Genomic DNA, 21,209 nt, shown 5'->3' on the forward strand with positions numbered 1-21,209 from the left:
ACAGTACTGGGAGCTTTCTCTCTGTGGTCACTAATCAAGGAGGTGTGATTACTGTGTGTCTAAAACCCCTCAGCACCAATCAGTTTCGTTTTCCAAACCATCACTGCCCTGTATTGGCTCTGTGGCTCTGTACAGCAGAGGCAGGAAACAACATGCAAAAACGAAACTAGAAACTACAGGTACATTATATGATTGATATCTATTTGTAATTGTTTCTAAAAGGAATCAGTTAACTATTATGTCTCTATACCCTGTAAACAGTCATTTCAGCAAAACATTTTTTTTTATTTACAACTCCTTTAAGGAAACAGGTTAAAAAAAACAGAATTTTTGGACCTTTAAGGCCCCCTTGTTAATGTGCCATCAAGACTGACTATATAGAGTGTAAAGAACTGAAATAATTTTTGTTGATTTATATTAGCAGGACCCACCACACAGCCTTTTTTATTATAGTAAGTATATTTATATCATGAACATTTTAGAAATAACTGCTTTCTTTTAAAACACCCTAATGTAGAAAGGGTCTGCTATAAGCCACCAGTTTCTTACCTAATGCCAGGAAGTTGGCATTTTGCCTGCAACATCCTAATGGCAAGCCTAAAAGCTGCCAAGAGTCCAGATGTCCTTAGGCTGAGGACATACTTATGTTCAGATACACCATTCATGAGTCTTTGAAGCTCGACTTGGAAATTTTATTGTGGTGTTGTCTTGACCAATGAAGTACAAATCGAAAAGATAGGCTTTTCCAGGTTTTAGATCTGTGATATGTTCTTCTATGAGAGTCTTGCTTCCTCCTTTTCGGCAAAGTACTTTCTCAGCTGGAGATCGGTAGCTGGTGCTTAAGCAGCTGTTCTGGTGTTTCTGAATGAGCCTCAGATCTAAATTCTGCTCTATGTGTCTGGCATAAATACAATATTTGATTCCATATCCACTGGTTGTCCATGTCAAAGTTGCAGAGGAACATGATCTTTTTGAAACCGACAAATTAATAGCAGAGGGTAGGCTGGGAAATGGTAGGTTGTTGTGCGTGTTGGTAGTAAACAGCTTTACCAAACCTAGACTTCCTTTACTTGATTTTAAACTAATAATAAAGTTACCCTTTGAATGTCCACCTAGTTTAAAATTCTGAGCTCCATGAAGACTTTGAGACAGCTGGACTTGTCCATTTATCATGATTTGAATATGGACTTTATGAAGACAGGAATGGACAAAAAGCCATTTGAATCCATAGGAAGGTGGGTCAACAGAAATTACTTTTACACCTTTGTTTTTCAGAAATATGCTCACCATTTCATCATTGGAGAGCTTGGACACTTGGGATTTGTGTTTTGGTTTAGTTTCTGCAAAGGTTCCCGTGTAAGCCACACTAGTACCATGTTTTTGGCTTACTGCAAACACATCAAGGTAGTAAAGACTCTTAGGTTTTAAGCCATGAATTGTGGCATTGGTCCATGGCCCAACACATACTCTTTGACTTCCTGATAAGCTTTGAGAAGAAACAAATCCTTTAGTATCATGTTTAACCAACTCTGGAGTCTTCAAACTCATAGAGCGTTTGGGGTATGCCTTAGCTGTATTTTGTAACTGCTCTGTAATTACATTTAGGTTCATGTCATCTTCAGCGTCTTGGTGACCTTCAAGAACTTCCTTTGCGTTTAACTGGGTAGCACAAAATGTCTTGAAGTTATGTTTTTTATTTATGAACACACAATACTCAAGGTCAATTTCAGCAGGTCCTATACTGGGCTTCCATGACAGCTTGACCCTATCATCGTGTACAGACACAACATCTACACGTGGATCAGAGGGAAGCTGAGGCCATGGTGGAATGTCATCTTGACTGTTCCAGACAAAGACTTGGAAGCTGGTGTCGGACTCAAGTGAAATAATATCGAGTAAGAAAAAACCATCTGAAGTAATCACTGAAGAGAATGTCTCCTCTCCATTTCCTTCAAAGGCAAATAATGCCTTCGGAGCTCTGTGCCGATGCTTCTGCCGGGATCCCCATTGCTCAGGAGAATCTAAAGAAGAAAAAAAAACAACACAAGGAATTGTAAAAATTGATGTATAAATATTTAGTGCTCCTATATTAGTTTATAAATATGTTAATTGAAATTTAAGTTTATACAGTATCTCATAAAAGTGAGTTCACCCCTCAAATTTTTGTAAATATTTTATTATATCTTTTCTTGTGACAACACTGAAGAAATTACACTTTTCTATAATGTAAAGCAGTGAATGTACAGCTTGTATAACAGTCTAAATTTGCTGTCCCCTCAAAATAACTCAACACACAGCTATTAATAACCGCTGGCAACAAAAGTGAGTACACCCCAAATGAAAATGTCCAAATTGGGCCCAAAGTGTCAATATTTTGTGTGGCCACCATTATTTTCCATCACTGCCTTAACCCTCTTTGGCATGGAGTTCACCTGAGCTTCACAGGTTGCCATTGGAGTCCTCGTTCATGATGACATCACGGAGCTGGTGGATGTTGGAGACCTTGCGCTCCTCCACCTTCTGTTTAAGGATGCCCCACATATGCTCCATAGAGTTTAGGTCTGGAGACATGTTTGGCCAGTCCATTACCTTTACCCTCAGTTTCTTTAGCAAGGCAGTGGTCGCCTTGGAGGTGTGTTTGGGGTTGTTATCATGTTGGAATATTGCCCTGTGGCCCAGTCTCCAAAGGGAGGGCAACATGCTCTGCTTCAGAATGTCACAGTACATTTTGGTATTCATGGTTCCCCCAGTGAACTGTAGCTCCCCAGTGCCGTCAGCACTCATGCAGCCCCAGACCATGACACTCCACCACCAGTTTTTGGGAATAAATCACGTTGGATCGTTTCTGTTGTTGTGCAACCTTTTTTTTTCTTTCTCACTCCCACCACCATGCTTGACTGTAGGCAAGGCACACTTGTCTTTGTAGTCCTCACCTGGTTTCCACCAATCAGGCTTAAAACCATCTGAACAAAATAAGTTTATCTTGGTCTCATCAGACAACAGGACATGGTTCCAGTAATCCATGTTCTTAGTCTGCTTGTCGTTAAAAAACTGTGTGGGGGATGTCGCTCTGTGTGTGTACCAGGCAATGATGTCTGAATCATGTATGGATTGGCACAGTGAGGCAGCAATGGTGAGCACAGTGAGCCTGCAATCATGGGCACAGGCTGTAATAGTGGGCACAGTAAGGCTGCAATCATGGGCACAGGCTGCAATGGTGGGCACAGTGAGGCTGAAATTATAGGCACAGTGAGGCTGTATTCATGGGCACAGGCTGCAATGGTGGGCACAGTGGGGCTGCATTCAAGGGCACAGTGAGGCTGCAATGGTGGGCACAGGGAGGCTGCATTCATGGGCACAGGCTGCAATGGTGGACACAGCGTGTCTGCATTCACAGGCACAGTGAATCTGCAATGGTGGGCACAGTGAGGCTGCAATGGTAGGCACAATGGTAGGCACAGTGAGGCTGCATTCATGGGCCAAGGCTGCAATGGTAGGCACAGTGAGGCTGCATTCACGGGCACAGTAAGACTTCAATGGTGGGCACAGTGAGGCTGCATTTATGGGCATATGCTGCAATGGTGGGCACAGTGAGTCTGCATTCACAGGCACAGTGAAGCTGCAATGGGCACAGGCTGCAATGGTGGGCACAGCATTTGATGGGCACTGGTGAGGCTGCATTGATCTCCTGTATCATGTCTGCAGTCTCTGACCATCTTTGGTATGATGTTCTCAGTCTCTAACCATCTCCTGTATCATGTTCGCAACCTCTGACCATCTCCTGTATCATGTCTGCAGTCTCTGAGGGAGTCTGGAGAGGAGTCAAGTGTGGAAGTACTGCCGGGATGGGGGTCATGGGAGAAGTCAGGCTTGTGTGGACTGTGGAGGGAAGACTATAGAATAAAACCAGAGCCACAGAGGTGGAGCCATCTGACTGACCCCTGCACGGTGCACCTGAGAGAAGGTCAGTGACAGCGTCGCCAGTCCAGTCTGAGGGGGGTCACTGATGTAAGGGGGGAGTAAATACGATAATGTAAGGGGGCACTGATATAAAGGTTTCTCCCTTATATCAGTAACCCACCCCCTTACCTTAGTGTATTCTTTCTGCAGAAGGTGGTCTCTGGTCAACAGTGTCCCCCCCCCCATGTTTCGAGTTCCTGGTGTCCCCCTTGATGATTGACTAGTTTTAACTGGAATTTTCTTTTATATATACAAAGCCCTATGTAATTTCATATCTGTCTTATCTATATATAATACACTCTTCAAATGTGCTTTACAATACATTTCCCATTTTATGAACAAGAAAGTTATTCTGTTGGGCTGGTATAATAATGCTATGGGGCTGGTATGAATCATTTTCCAGGGCTGGTTTTTATACCCAGTCCAGCCCTACAAGACAGTAGTTTAACGTATCCCATTTACGTTACACCGCCGCAGGTTTACAGCGTAAGTGCCTGATTCACAAAGCACTTACCTGTAAACTTGCGTCGGCGTATCGTAAATCCGTTCGGCGCAAGCCCGCCTAATTCAAATGGGGCGGTCACCATTTAAATTAGGCGCGTTCCCGCGCCGAGCGTACTGCGCATGCGCCGTCCGTAAAATTACCTGACGTGCATTGCGCTAAATGACGTCGCAAGGAAGTCATTGGTTTCGACGTTAACGTAAATGGCTTCCAGCGCCATTCACGGAAGACTTACGCAAACGACGTGAAATTTAAAATTTCGACGCGGGAACGACGGCCATACTTAACATTGGTTACACCACCTAGAGGGCAGCCTTAGTTTTACGCGACGCATCTCTACGGAAACAGCGTAAATTTAGATCGACGGGCAAAGCAGACGTTCGTGAATCAGCGTAACTAGTCATTTGCATATTCTACGCCGACCGCAATGGAATGGCCATCTAGCGGCCGGCCTAGAATTGCAGCCTAAGATCCGACGGTGTAACACAGTTACACCTGTCCAATCTTAGGGCTATCTATGCGTAACTGATTCTATGAATCAGGCGCATAGATACGACAATCGTATCTCAGAGATACGACGGCGTATCAGGAGATACGCCGTCGTATCTCTTTTGTGAAACTGGCCCCTTGTCCCTTTTTTTAGACAAAAAAATATTTTTTATTACTTGATCATGGTGTTTGATATGCCTTTTTTGCCTAAATCCTGCTGTTCCTCACCAAACTATAAAATATAAATTTTTCCTTTGCAGTCCTCTACTACATTATTTGTATGATTATCGTCATACCATGAGCAGTTAGGAAATCCAGTGTCCACAGGATTGGCGATTCACAAGGTGTCACTCTTATAGTCACCGTGCTTTGACTTCTGTTCACGTTAAAGTAATATCTGCGAAAAAGACATACCCCGAATTGAAAATAGCGCCAAACATCACAACTAATGTTTCAAACACACAGTGAAATTTTCAAAACTAAAACTAAAAAGTGAAATATCATTAATCTATAGCCTTGAACATTAAAAGGATTTTTGGGGGAGTAAGGGGAGAAAGAAGAAAACATAGCAGTGCAGTAGATGGAGAGTCTTTTCCATTGGCAGCCAAGATGGATATGTTTACCAGATGCTTCTCAGAAAGCACCTGGACCACACTCCCTTCTTCTTGTGCCTAGCTCTAGAAACCTCTTCTGGCTGGCGTAGGTTCTTACTAGGCCACAGAATTGGTACCACCAACTAGTGTAATCAGTGTACACCCTCTTGACAAGCAAAATCACTAAATATATAGAGAGCAGGCAACACTGGAAACACTTTAAGGGAAATTAAAGGGGTTGTAAAAGTTTGTTTTTTATTTTCTAAATATGTTCCTTTAACCACTTAAGGACCGCCTCCTGCACATATACGTCGGCAGAATGGCACGGCTCGGCACATTTACGTACAGTGACCATGGACCGCGGGACCCATTAGGCTTAGCCTCCATGCCTGTGAGGGATAAGAGAGCATCTTCACGCAGGGCTGTAGTCATAGGGCGGGGGTGAGCACATTCTGCTTTCCACCATGCAAAACGGCTCAGATGCTGGTGGAAAGCAAGAAGAGGAGAGACAGGAAATGGCATTTTCAAACCTGGATTACTGTATTTTGGAGGTCAAAAGGAAAAACGAGGTAAGTGATATTTAAATGCTCTAGCTTACAACAATCAATTGATCTAATAAAAAACTAACCTTTAGTGTTCCTTTAACCAGTACAGTATTCGTCCGAAAAAAAAATCGAGTGACCAAGACTGCGCATTCTCGGAAACAAAATAATACATTACAATACAATACATTATACAGTAAAACCTTGGATTGGGAGCATAATTTGTTTCGGATGCATGCTTGTAAACCAAAGCACTTGTATATCAAAGCAAATTTACCCATAGGAAATAATGGAAACTCAAATAATTCGTTCCACAACCATTTATTTATAAGTCCTTCAGTTTATTGTCTATATAAAAAGATGATAGCAATCCTATAGGTTGTGTAACCATAACATGTCCATCCACGAATGGAAGCCTCCACAAGGGTATTAGAAGCAAAATCAAGCAGGAGCTACTGTGTATAAAAGAGAAGAGAGGCGCCTCTAAAGCCTCGTACACACGGTCAGTCCATCCGATGAAAACGGTCTGAAGGACAGTTGTCTTAAGTTAACCGATGAAGCTGACTGATGGTCCGTCGTGCATACACACCATCAGTTAAAAAACCGATCGTGTCAGAACGCAGTGACGTAAAACACAACGACGTGCTGAAAAAAACGAAGTTCAATGCTTCCAAGCATGCGTCGACTTGATTCTGAGCATGCGCAGGTTTTTAACCGATGCTTTTGCATACTAACGATCGGTTTTGACCTATTGGTTAGGCGTCCATCGGTTCAATTTTAAAGCAAGTTCTAATTTTTTTGACCGAAGGTTAAATAACCTATGGGGCCTACACACGATCGGTTTGGACTGATGAAAACGGTCCTTCAGACCGTTCTCCTCTGGCGATCCTATCATGTGTACGCGGCCTATGTGTAGCAATATGGTTACATTTAATAAAGGTATAACATTTAGCAACTCACATGGTTAATGATTAAAAGAGGCACATCTAGGTATGCAGCCATCCGGGGTAAATCTGTCTGCAATCATGCCCGGGAAGACTACCCTGCAGTAGAGCCTTCTGTAAGTGAGGGTTGAAGTGCTCGTGGAGTAAAGCCTGGAAGGGACAACGTCAATGGCGGTGAGGAGAATGTTCTATGTGGACATCTTTACCCCAGATCCCTGCATACTTAGATGTGCCTGTTTTAATCATCAACCATATGAGTTTCAAAATGTTATACCTTCATTAAATGTTACTGTAGTGTTACACTTAGGCCGCGTACACATGGTCGGTCCAAACCGATGAAAACGGACTGAGGTTCATGTGTGTACGGCCCATCGGACTTTTGTCCTTCAGACCAAAGTTTTAGAACTTGCTTTAAAATCGGACTGATGGATGCCTGACCGTCGGTCAAAACCGATGGTTAGTACGCAAAAGCATCGGTTCAAAAAACGTGCATGCTCAGAATCAAGTCGACGCATGCCTGGAAGCATTGAACTTTTACGTCACCGCGTTCTGACCCGATAATTTTTTGAACTGATGGTGTGTACGCACACCAGACCATCAGTCTGCTTCAGCGCTGAACCGATGAAAACGGTCCGTCGGACCATTCTCATCGGATGGATCGACCGATTGTACGCGGCCTCAGAGGCCTGCTCTCTTCTCTTTTATACTCAGTTGTGACGTGACGCTGCTCTTATATCAAGACATTGCTTGTATATTAAGTAAAAATGTATTTCAAAATTTTGCTTGTCTTGCAAAACGCTCTCAAACCAAGTTACTCTCAAACCAAGGTTTTACTGTATTTGTTTCGTAACTTTAGTAACCTCTTAATTTTTGATAGACTAGCATGCAAAAAAAAAAAATTATCATTTGTCTGATCTTCTAATTGTGTGTACAAGGCTTAAAGAGTTAATATAGGAAATAGGTGTCCCCACTGATGCTTTATCACCAATCCTTGTTTGCCGAAAAACCCAAATTTTCTAAATCCAATTAATATTGGGACAGAAAGTGAGGTGTAATCTTCTGAACAGATTTTTTGGCTGGAGCTACACCTACAAAATATACATGTTACAAATTACAAACAGATTCAACTTAAAGGAGTTGTAAAGGAAAAAAAAATATGTTTCCTAAAATTAATGTCTGCAAGGTAGACAGACAGAATAGTGTAATGATTCTGTTAAAAAACTAGTAAATACCTATTAAATTCCTTCATCTATATCACCTCCGGCATTCTAGTTTCTGTTCTCTCATTTACTACCTGGTTTGCATCGTTTGTTCATGTAAGAACTACATTTCCCAGTATGAATTGCGGCACGCCCAGTAATTCACGTAGAGAGTGTCCTGCCGCACAGATGTAGTTCCCAGGAGGGGGTGAGCACGTTACTGACCACCGCAGTAAACCCTCCCGTCACGGTGGTCAGGAAAAATCAGACAAGCAGGAAGTGAACAGAACAGAGAAGAAATAGAGCAACTTCTGAGCAAAAACAAACAATGAGGAAGTGAAAAGAGGAATGTCTGCAGGTAAAGGATGCTTATTATGATTTTTCTTTCCCTTTACAACCCCTTTAAGAACAAACTTACAGTCCCTGTCTTTTTTGGGACTGCCTGTATACTGCTGTTCAGAGTATATAGGGCCTGGGGGGCCCATGATTTTATTTTTTTAATTTGGGTGCGGGGTTCCCCTTAATATACATACAAGACCCAAAGGGCCTGGTAATGGGCTGGGGGGAGGGGGTACCCATGCCGTTTTTCTCAATGATTTTGATCTATATTGCTGGGACCCGACATTCAGGCCCGGATTACTCCCTTTGCCGCCCCAAGGCCGGGTCCGTCAATGCCGCTCCCCCCCCCCCCCACACACACACCATCACATATGGGGGCCTTCATCCAGACCGTCCCAGGGCACAACACATCAGGGTACAGTGCACATCAGGGCATGGGAAGAGCCCAGCACATCAGGGCACAGCACATCAGGGTACAGGGCACAGCACATCAGGGTACAGGGCACACCACATCAGGGTACAGAGCCCAGCACATTAGGGCACGGGGAACATCAGGGCACAACATGTACAGGGCACATCAAGGCACATCACATTAGGGTACAGGGCACAGCACATCAGGGCCCATCACAGCACATCAGGGTACACTACATTGAGGCACAGCACATTGAAGCTCGGGGCACATCAAGGCACAGGGCACATTAGGGCACAGGGCACATCCGGGCACGGGGCACATAGCAAATCAGAACATTGGGCACGGGGCACATCAGATCACATCAGGGCTCAGGGCACATAGCACATCAGGGCATGGAGCACATAGCACATCAGGGCACATTGCACATTATGGGGCACATCGTTTACCAGCCAGCATGCAGAGTAGCGCAGAAAGCGTGTGTAATAAGTTCTCTCTCATGTCACTCTGCTCCCTGGCGGCCTCTCCTCTCTTCTCGTCCATCCCAGATGATGTCACAAGCAAATGGGGATGGACGAGAAGAGAGGAGCCTCCTGCGCTACTTTGCATGCTGGCTAAATCTCGATCTACCCGTCAGGTGCCAGCTGTCGTCAATTGACGAGTAGATTTGCCGCGGACCTCCGATTCAGATTAGGCAGCTGCTGTAACCGGCCCACTGAGCCCATCGGCCCACCGAGAAACTCCTGGTAGTCCTGATGGCCAGTCCATCCCTGCCCCCTGTTTCTGCAATGCCCGCCCCGCCCCTACACCCACTACCACCCCGAGGCCTGGCCTCGGTGGACTTGTCTGGAATCTGGCCCTGCGGACATTACATTAAAGCCGAAAGCCGTTTTAAATGACTTTTTTCCCTTTAGAAATGTCATTTTGTGCAGGGACTGTTCTAAACACGGGAAACACACACCACTTCACAGGCATGCTATAGACACCCCCCCCCCCCCAGGTACGATATTTAAAGTAATATTTCACTTAAATGTTTTCACTTTAAGCATCATTAAAATCACTGCTCCTGAAAAAACTGAAGTTTTTAAACTTTTTTTGCATTGATACATGTCTCCTAGGTGCATATTAGCCTTTAAAATTCACACTTTTGATTTCTCACATTTGAGTCCCATAGACTTTAACGGTGTTCGAATGTTCGCGCATTCCCTTTGGATGTTCTGGATGTGAACCGAACTGGGGGGGGTGTTCAGCTCATCCCTAATCATAGGTAGCGAAGGAAGTGCCAGACATGTCCATGCCAGCATGGGCATCTTGGGTAGCGTGCTCTGTATAAATAGTCTGGTGGGAGTCCATCTGTGCCAGTTGGACATGGGAAGCAGTGCAAGATCTAAGGCAGCAGGGGCTAAAGTTTTAATGTAGGAAAAGAAAAACTGCGCCAACTCTATGAGCCAGCTATGAAACTGGAAAAAAAATTCAATATAAATTAAAACATAAAATCAGATAATGAAAAATTGAATAATAAATTAATTAGTCCAAAAATAAATGTCCTAATGAAAAGAGACACTGAATATGCAGCAAGAAACTGTACAGCTGGATTCTGATGACACCACAGTGAGGGGTATTACAAATCAGTGAAGCCACCACCACATAGATAGCCTCTTACCAGATAGCTAAGAGGGAATAGCCTTGAGCAAGATGCACCGCTCTATGCTGATAACCAATCCGAAGGAATCCTGAACACAGTCATCCAAGGGGAAAAATCTCCAGGGGAGAAGAGCCAGCTATCCAGCGAATCCAATCCTCCACACAAAGAGAGAGTGGCAGCCCTTCCACTCAGAAATCACGTAGTTCCCCAGAATAGAAACAGACTATAGTGTGATACCGTTTGAGGGTGTTTATTAAATATAAAAAGATGTACTTACAATCGTTCTAAAAACAGTAAGCATAAAAACAAATGCCGGCCGGCAACGAGAGCCCTTTCTCGTTCGAATAGAGCGCAGTAGCGTCACTGAATGCACGTCCCAGACGCGTTTCGTCATAGGCTGACGTTATCAATGGGGATGGGCTAGACAGTGACTCACCGCTATAAATATCCCACCTCGATTTGACATGCAAGGAGAGGCTAGATCCAAAGCCGCCATCTTGGATGAGGGAAAACGGCAATACTATCCCATACATGACTCCTGTATTTAAACTAACTGAGTCCGCGGTGGATTTAATTATAAAAATGTGGACATCCGAGACCTGTATATCGCAACACTCGGAACTACCAGCATAAATAAAAATGAACTAGTTTGTTATAACCAGTTGTAATAAGAAAACCACCAAAAAAAATATTTAGAATGTGAAAAACTCCATACATACCAATGAGTGACCCCTAGTGGGCAACACCAGTAATTACGACTAAAAGAATCGAAAAATTAAATTTGACTCATAAAGAATGACAGTGCAATAAATATGAATATAAAACGTGTCATGTCCCAATGTAAAAAATAGAGATTGCATCGAGACGATACTTAGTGAAAAACAATATACTAATGGCCGAAAAATTAAATGGCCACTAATAAGGTTAAATGTATAAATATGTGAAAAATATGTGAAAAATATACTTTATTTACATAATTAAATATGGAATATGGAATGAATTGTGAGAAAAATCGAAAAAGGGGAGGTGAAAGAGTATATATTCGAAACCAACCTATCAAATGTGAAAAATTATAAAAATTAGAAAATTAAAAAACTGAAAATAATATTAATTGAATATTATTTGCCCCAGGAAAGCATGTTAATTCCTTTAAAAAAAAAAAAAAAAAAAACGCCAATCCGTGCATGTCACAACTAGGTACAGAAACCCAAATTCTATCATCACATAAGAATTTAAAAATTGAATCAAGCATTATTAATAAAAGCATTCACATCAGTGTCTATATTGAGACCGTGGGGGGTATATGTTTTCAATCTGTGTATCAAGGCCATTTCACATTTTGAAATTTCCCTCACCAGGGAGCTACCCCGCCAATTCGGTTTGATAGATTTGATAGATATCAATCCCTAAGAAAAGGGTCCCCTTAGGATCCTGATCGTGCTTAAGGAGATAGTGCTTAGACACTGAGTGGTTTTTAAAACCAATAAGAATATTAGTGATGTGCTCATTGAGGCGTACTTTAAGTGGACGTTTAGTCCAGCCCACGTACTGTAGGCCGCACGGGCACTGCAGTACATAGACCACCCCTTCAGTAGCACAAATAATGAGTGGCTTTATAGTGTGTGTCCTTTGGGTGGCAGTGCACAAAAAGGACGTAGATCTCCTACTCCTACAAGAATTGATGGAACACACTCTGCATCTCCTACACTGGTAAAAACCTGAAAGTTGATCGAAAAAGCCCATGGTAGAAACTGGGGGATTGAGAACATTGGGTGCCATAAGCCCACGTAAAGCAGGAACCCCCTTGAAGATGACTCTGGGCTTATCAGGTAGCAATTTCTTTAACACCACATCATTCCTAGCAATGTGCCAGTGTTTGTTAATTAGGTGTTTAATGCTCCTATGTTGGATGGAGTATGAAGTGATAAAAGGCACGCCCACTGGAAATGCATCCCGATCTTGAGGGCCTTTCTCAATCAGCAACTCCTCACGGTTAGTGATCCTAACGGATTCCAAAGTGTCACTTAAAAAATCACTCTGATAGCCCTTATCTAGAAAACGGCGTGTCAATACTTCAGCCTGTTTCAGGAATTCGTGAGAATCTGAACAATTCCAACGAAGTCGCAAGTATTGGCTCTTAGGCACCGCTTTAAGCCAAGAACTGTGGTGGCAACTATTTATAGGGATAAATGAATTACGATCAGTCACCTTAAAGAACGTAGAGGTGACAAATCAATTATCCTCTATCCAAATATTCAAATCAAGATAATGAATTTCCGTCTGGCTAGCTTCAAATTTAAGATGAATCCCTCTTTGGTTATGGTTCAGAGAGACCATAAACTCAACTAAATCAACATGTGGGCCTTCCCATAGGAGGAGGATGTCATCGATGTACCTAGCCCAAAGGGCTATCTGGGGTACATCTTTGGAGTAGATGACATCCTCCTCCCACTTGGCCATGAAAAGGTTGGCCAAGCTGGGTACGTATTTAGCGCCCATAGCTACGCCAGTTTCTTGTCTATAAGAACTGCCCTCGAACCAAAAATAGTTAGAGGCAGCAGCAAATTTTAAAAGAGACATAAGAAAGTTGATCTGTTTGGTGGGAAGACAAGCGCCCTTGACAAGGAAAGACTCCACAGCCTCAAGTCCTAATTTGTGGGGGATAATGGTATACAGTGACGTAACATCTATGGTTACCATCCATACATCAGTTTTTGGGGTAATACCAGACAAAAGGTTAATGATATGCCTTGAGTCTTTGACATAGGATGGCAAAGTCTGAACCAGTGGCTGCAAAAAGAAGTCCACATATCTGCCCACCCGGGAGGTAATAGAATCGATCCCACTGACAATGGGACGTCCCGGGGGGCAGATTGGGTCCTTATGCAACTTCGGCAGGTAATAGATTGTGGGGGTCCGGGGAGCTTTGGGTATTAAATAAAGCTTCTCTCTTAAGGTTAGGATCCCATCGTAGAAACCACTGGCCACTATTGCCTCAAGTTCCCTTTTATACCAGGACTTAGGATCACATGGTAGCACTGAATAAGTGTTGGTATCACCCACAATATTAAACATTTCCTTAAGGTAGTCATCCCTATCCAGAACCACAATACCCCCCCCCCCCCCCCTTATCGGCTGGTCTGATTACTAGCTCCTTGTTCCTGCAGAGAGAATCTAATCCCTCCTGTAGGTTTCTTTTTTAAGTGGCTTTTTGGACATTAATGCTATCAAGATCTCGCAATAAAACATCTCTGAATACCCTTAGCGATGGTGCCAAAGGGCCTGGAGGGTTACCCAGAATGAGTATATTCATTGGACACAGTCTGGCTGGTAGAAATACCTGCCATATAGCGTTTAATACTAAGTTTTCTGATAAATTTATGTACATCCATATACATATGGAATTTATCCAAACTTTTAGGTGGCGCAAATTTCAGGCCTTGATCCAAAATATGCTGCTCAGAGGTAGTTAAAACTTTAGAACAAAGATTACGGTCTCTCTGAACCATAACCAAAGAGTGATTCATCTTAATTTTGAAGCTAGCCAGACGGAAATTCATTATCTTGATTTGAATATTCGGATAGAGGATAATCAATTTGTCACCTCTACGTTCTTTAAGGTGACTGATCGTAATTCATTTAACCCTATAAATAGTTGCCACCACAGTTCTTGGCTTAAAGCGGTGCCTAAGAGCCAATACTTGCGACTTCGTTGGAATTGTTCAGATTCTCACGAATTCCTGAAACAGGCTGAAGTATTGACCCGCCGTTTTCTAGATAAGGGCTATCAGAGTGATTTTTTAAGTGACACTTTGGAATCCGTTAGGATCACTAACCGTGAGGAGTTGCTGATTGAGAAAGGCCCTCAAGATCGTGATGCATTTCCAGTGGGCGTGCCTTTTATCACTTCATACTCCATCCAACATAGGAGCATTAAACACCCAAAGGACACACACTATAAAGCCACTCATTACTTGTGCTACTGAAGGGGTGGTCTATGTACTGCAGTGCCCGTGCGGCCTACAGTACGTGGGTCGGACTAAACGTCCACTTAAAGTACGCCTCAATGAGCACATCACTAATATTCTTATTGGTTTTAAAAACCACTCAGTGTCTAAGCACTATCTCCTTAAGCACGATCAGGATCCTAAGGGGACCCTTTTCTTAGGGATTGATAGATACAAACCGAATTGGCGGGGTAGCTCCCTGGTGAGGGAAATTTCAAAATGTGAAATGGCCTGGATACACAGATTGAAAACATATACCCCCCACGGTCTCAATATAGACACTGATGTGAATGCTTTTATTAATAATGCTTGATTCAATTTTTTAATTATTATGTGATGATAGAATTTGGGTTTCTGTACCTAGTTGTGACATGCACGGATTGGCGTTTTTTTTTTTTTTAAAGGAATTAACATGCTTTCCTGGGGCGAATAATATTCAATTAATATTATTTTCATTTTTTAATTTTCTCATTTTTATAATTTTTCACATTTGATAGGTTGGTTTCGAATATATACTCTTTCACCTCCCCTTTTTCGATTTTTCTCACAATTACTCGCATGGTTCATTCCATATTTAATTATGTAAATAAAGTATATTTTTCACATATTTTTCACATATTTATACATTTAACCTTATTAGTGGCCATTTAATTTTTAGGCCATTAGTATATTGTTTTTCACTAAGTATCGTCTCGATGCAATCTCTATTTTTTACATTGGGACATGACACATTTTATATTCATATTTATTGCACTGTCATTCTTTATGAGTCAAATTAAATTTTTCGATTCTTTTAGTCGTAATTACTGGTGTTGCCCACTAGGGGTCACTCATTGGTATGTATGGAGTTTTTCACATTCTAAATATTTTTTTTGGTCGTTTTCTTATTACAACTGGTTATAACAAACTAGTTCATTTTTATTTATGCTGGTAGTTCCGAGTGTTGCGATATACAGGTCTCGGATGTCCACATTTTTATAATTAAATCCACTGCGGACTCAGTTCGTTTAAATACAGGAGTCATGTATGGGATAGTATTGCCGTTTTCCCTCATTCCAAGATGGCGGCTTTGGATCTAGCCTCTCCTTGCATGTCAGATAGAGGTGGGATATTTATAGCGGTGAGTCACTGTCTAGCCCATCCCCATTGATAACATCAGCCTATGACGAAACGCGTCTGGGACGTGCATTCAGTGACGCTACCGCGCTCTATTCGAACGAGGAAGGGCTCTCGTTGCCGGCCGGCATTTGTTTTTATGCTTACTGTTTTTAGAACGATTGTAAGTACATCTTTTTATATTTAATAAACACCCTCAAACGGTATCACACTATAGTCTGTTTCTATTCTGGGGAACTACGTGATTTCTGAGTGGAAGGGCTGCCACTCTCTCTTTGTGTGGAGGATTGGATTCGCTGGATAGCTGGCTCTTCTCCCCTGGAGATTTTTCCCCTTGGATGACTGTGTTCAGGATTCCTCCGGATTGGTTATCAGCATAGAGCGGTACATCTTGCTCAATGCTATTCCCTCTTAGCTATCTGGTAAGAGGCTATCTATGTGGTGGTGGCTTCACTGATTTGTAATACCCCTCATTGTGGTGTCATCAGAATCCAGCTGTACAGTTTCTTGCTGCATATTCAGTGTCTCTTTTCATTAGGACATTTATTTTTGGACTAATTAATTTATTATTCAATTTTTCATTATCTGATTTTATGTTTTAATTTATATTGAACATTTTTTCCAGTTTCATAGCTGGCTCATAGAGTTGGCACAGTTTTTCTTTTCCTATGTTATTTATGTGTATATACTGTACACTGTTTATTGCTGCCTTCGGTGTTAACATACCTATATTTTACATATATTTTTTTATTTGCTTCTGGTTAGCGCAAATTTTTTTGTTCCTATAAAGTTTTGATTATCTAGCTTCTGGGAGCTTCCCCAAAGGGGGAAGCAAGGAAGAAAAGTTGCAAAACTAATGGGACTACTCACTTGCCTTAAAACCCTAAAGGTATTCAAGAGGAAGTAAACCCTCTGCAAAAAAAAAAAAACCTGCAAGACAAAGACATAATGAGCTAGTATGCATAGCATACTAAGTGCTCATTATAAATTAGTTACCTGAGATCGAAGCCGCCGCAGCGGTCCTCGTTCCCCTCCTCCGTCGCCAACCATCTCTCCCGGAGTGACTTCCGGGTATCGTGGCTCCGACGCTGTGACTGGCCGGAGTCGCGATGATGTCACTCCCGCGTGCAATGGGAGCCGCCAGTCACGGCACGATCCCCGTTAGAAACGGCACGCTCAGTGCACCTGCGCTGTTGTCTAGGGCACATGCCTTTTTTGCAAATATCTCCTAAACCGTGTAGGTTTAGGAGATATTTCTTGCACCTACAGGTAAACCTTAATCGTGGCTTACCTGTAGGTAAAGGTGGTCTGTAAGGGTTTACAATCACTTTACATACTCCTTTACTCGGTTCTCTAATCTGCTGTTATTTGTTTACAACTGAAAGAATGGGTCATCACTGTTCAAACTACTGAAGTGTGTAACTATGTGCATAAACTGTGTTTTAGTAAGGTGTTATTGCACATATGCAATCTAGCTTCTCCTAACCTCATAATTTTTTGGAACATCCTCTGAAAACAAAACATCTGCTGGGTGGCCTGCTGCTGGGGTCTGTAAGGTCTAAGGAGGTCATGGAAGGGCTGTTGAGTGGTGTGGGAGGACCCTGTACCCTTAGCACCTCACTGAGTATAGGGGGCTAATTTACTCCAGGCAGGATAAGGTTAAAGAGTACAAGTGTTAATCCCTTACCATAAGGCTGTGGAGAACCTGTAACCCAGCATGGCTACACAACAACACCAGTAAACAATGCCCCCCATTCACACCGTTACATAAAGCCAATGCTAGGAATCATGAGCCAGATTCACGTAGCCCGGGCGCAACTTAACTTTTCCGATTTAAGTTACACCACTTTTTCCAAGTTAGTGCCCGATCCACAAAGCACTTACCTGGAAATTTGCGGCGGTGTATCCTAAATCCGGCCGGCGCAAGGCGGGCCAATTCAAATGGGGAGTGTCCTATTTAAATTAGGCGCGCTCCCGCGCCGGACGTACTGCGCAAGCTCCCGACGCGAATTTCCCGACGTGCTTTGCACGAAGTTACGATGCGCTGAGGTTTTGTGAATCGCGACGGGTAAAAAAAAGAGTTGCGCCGGGGAAAAAAAATAAAATTTGACAGCGACGCGGGAAAGACGGGTACACTTTTACATGGTGTACTAACTTTACACTTAAAAGGTACCCTATCTTTGCGACGGCAAACTAACACTTACGGCGACTTAACGAAGGGAAAAAGCTTTGTGGATCTCCGTAAGTGCTAATTTGCATACCCGACGCTGGTTTACGGCGAGAACTCCCCCCAGCGGCGGCCGCGGTACTGCATTCTAAGATCCGACAGTGTAAAACAATTACACATGTCGGATCTTAGGGATATCTATGCGTAACTGATTCTATGAATCAGCCGCATAGATAGAAACAGGGATACGACGGCGTATCAGCAGATACGCCTGCGTATCCCTTTTGTGAATCTGGCCCTATATGACGGGAAGAGACAAACTGAACTGCAGATGTCCATGCAAGATCTAGTATTCAGGTATAGAGTTTTCAATTTTGAAAATATAGGCCCGGATTCACAAAGCACTTGCTCCGACGTATCTCAAGACGCCGTCGTATTTGTGCGCCGGACCCACAAACTAAGATACGCCTAAAAACAGGCTTCAACCCACCAACGTAACTTGCCTACGCCGGCGTAGCGTGGGCGCATATTTAGGCTGGACGTTCCCATTGTTTAGCCATTCAAATATGCAAATGAGGGAAATACGGCGATTCACAAACGTACGTGCGCCCGACGCAGGCTACGCGATGTGCGTGGAAGTTGTACGTCCGGCGTAAAGTTAAGCCCCATAAAGCAGGTGTAACCCAGCAGCAGACATGCAAAGGTCTGCACCAGTGAACTCTATTGTATTTTACGTTGGACATAGATTTCGTTCATGGCGTACGCAGTGATCCGGCGTGTCTTAGGCTGTTGTTTTTTCCGACGTGGTTGTGAGCATGCACAGAGGGATGCGCCCACGTCCCGGCGCATGCGCAATTCATAATACGTATCTGTCTGCCACTCGGACCATCATTTGCATGGGGTCACGCCTCATTTGCATGGCTCACGCCCACTTCCACCTACGCCGACTTACACCTTCGAAACCCAGCGCAGTTTTGGGAGCAGTGGCTTTGTGAATTCCATGCTTGCCTCTCTGCGCTGCGTCGGCGTAGCGCACAGGAGATACGCTAGGGCGGCATAAATGTGCGCCACTGTCTGTGAATCCAGGCCACAGTGTATAAAGAAAAGCTTTACAACTGTGCTGTGCCCCATGTTACACATAAGAATGATGTTTGTCTGTGATAAGTTCACTGACAAGGCTGTGTTAGGACAAAGTTTACTCACGTGCTCCAAGTAACCTACTGGAAAGCAAATAGGTGAAAAATAGCAAAGTCACCGTTTTCTGGCCAACACTGCAACACACCCAAAGGTGTAATGAAAAGCCAGAAGGCTCTGCAGAAGAAATTGAAAGGTGTGTTTACGTGTAGATACATATTGTCCTTATTTTCTTATGGCCAGGGCTTTAAATAATTAAAAGCAAACTACGTTTAGGTGTGTATTGCTGTTTTCCCATTGGAGAAATTTGTCCTCACTTCCTGTCATAGTGATGAGAATCAGGGGGACAAAAAGTTATGGCAAATCTCATAAAAAGACAGCAACAACATTACATTTGATTCCCCTGATTTCTTGTGTAGGTGTTACAGGCATAGAACAAATCACCCCAGTGATGCCACAACTTGTAGTAAAAATCTGACAAAAGTTCCCCACTTTATTCAAAAAGTTTTCATGGAATTTGGGCTTTTGTATATGAAAGCAGTTTTCTCTGGAATTCTCCTTGGAAGCCAGCAGGTATTAAAAGCAAGTTATTTATAGAGCTCAATAGTTCAAGCTGAAATTTATACACAACTTGCCAGCAATAGGAGACATCAACACTAACTTTTTTCCCCGATTTTTACAGGATCCATAAATACAGTATCTCCTTCTTTGTAAGAGGACTACAAAACACCTAGGCTCTTGGCACCCTTTTCAACAAGATCTCAGTATCCTATACTCTCTTCTTTCTTTCTTTTTGGGTTTCATTAGAGAACCAACCAACATACATTGTAGGATATGTCCCACGATTACAGTTCTGCTGGCTTCCCAGCCATTCATACGATACTGCTCGTTATCTTAATATGTTTATTTCGGGACATTTCATATGCATATTGTGTGTTTTTTGTTCTTATTACTGTATTAACTGTTTTTTGTATATACAGCTGTCAACAGCAATGTTCAGCTTCTCCGTTTTATCGAATTTTATTTGTTCCTTGTAAATACACATTTAAGTATTTAATTTATGTAGATCGCACAGTCATCGCGACATGTATGGCGATGTCTTTGTTGTCGGCGAGATGTGGTGGCCTCTAATGTGGCTTTTTCTGTAATTGGATGTGTCAAGACAGAGAATCAGATAGCGTATTTTCGATTTCAACACATGTTTACCTACTGCCTAGGGAGTTTTTCATTAACCCATTTGGTTTCCTTTTGGTTTTACTTTTCCCTTTCCAGTCTAACATTAAAGTATTAAAATATTGTAATACCAATATATCGATTCCGCTATGCAACCTGACACACACTCCATGCCCATACCCTGATCGCTATCATTCTCTAGAGAGTTTCTCTATTTAGATTGAGGTTCACATGTTGGCAATTGTCCGCTAATAGCGATTATTTTTCATTAGCCTCATATAGCCACATTGACACTTCCCGACATTTCAAGTGCCTCTTTTTTACTATCATTCCATACTACTCTGCATGTTTACTCATTTACTGATTTTTAGGATATTTTAGAACTCTTCTATAAACGGCCACACATGTTCACATCTTTTTGCTTTTGTTTTTGTCTTTGTATTAATGGTTCAGCTCACAATGAATGTTTAACCAGTCCAGATAGATGCCCCGGTGTCTCAGTTATTATTTCAATAATGAGTAAGTACACAAACACATACAGGCAACAAAAATACAAAAAACAAAAACAATAAAATAATAATCATAAAAATAATAAAAAACACAAGTTAATATACTATAAAACAAATAAGACCATTAGAATTAAGGTGCACCTTTACACTATGCTCAATATTTAGGCATTTTTTGTTCACTACATTACACCATATTATTTTATGGTTTATGCATCGTCCTTTATATGGTTCACCGTCATATTCACCCCTATTTTTTCCCTTTTTTCCCCATTTTACTTTTTATTTGTTTTTCTTTCTTCTTTTTTGATTAATTTCACTTTACTTTATCGCACTTCAATTCATATCATAATTTTTGTTTTCTTAATTTGATTTTATTTGTTACTTATACAAGTTATACATGTTTTACACATATCATTCAATTTCCTGTCCACTTTAATTCACTTCTCTTACACTCAAAGATATTTCTTCACACTTACACATA

General features: G+C 42.3%; 1 protein-coding gene across 2 annotated transcripts in view; it reads right to left on the reverse strand.

Moving 5' to 3' along the window:
- Window positions 1-287: 287 nt before the first annotated feature.
- LOC120932565 (protein NDNF-like) overlaps window positions 288-21,209 on the reverse strand; it is a 74,702-nt gene continuing 53,780 nt past the window's right edge. Inside the window, exons 3-4 of one of the 2 annotated variants that reach the window (XM_040345045.1) lie at window positions 5,248-5,348; window positions 288-2,021 (exon numbers count right to left, since the gene is read on the reverse strand). In XM_040345045.1, the coding sequence (XP_040200979.1) occupies window positions 649-2,021; window positions 5,248-5,348 (1,474 nt within the window). In that variant the 3' untranslated portion in view covers window positions 288-648. The remainder of the gene's footprint in view (window positions 2,022-5,247; window positions 5,349-21,209) is intronic. The other variant, XM_040345046.1, reaches the window with a different exon arrangement.

This window comes from Rana temporaria, chromosome 3, assembly GCF_905171775.1.
Source record: "Rana temporaria chromosome 3, aRanTem1.1, whole genome shotgun sequence".
Lineage (NCBI taxonomy): Eukaryota > Metazoa > Chordata > Amphibia > Anura > Ranidae > Rana > Rana temporaria.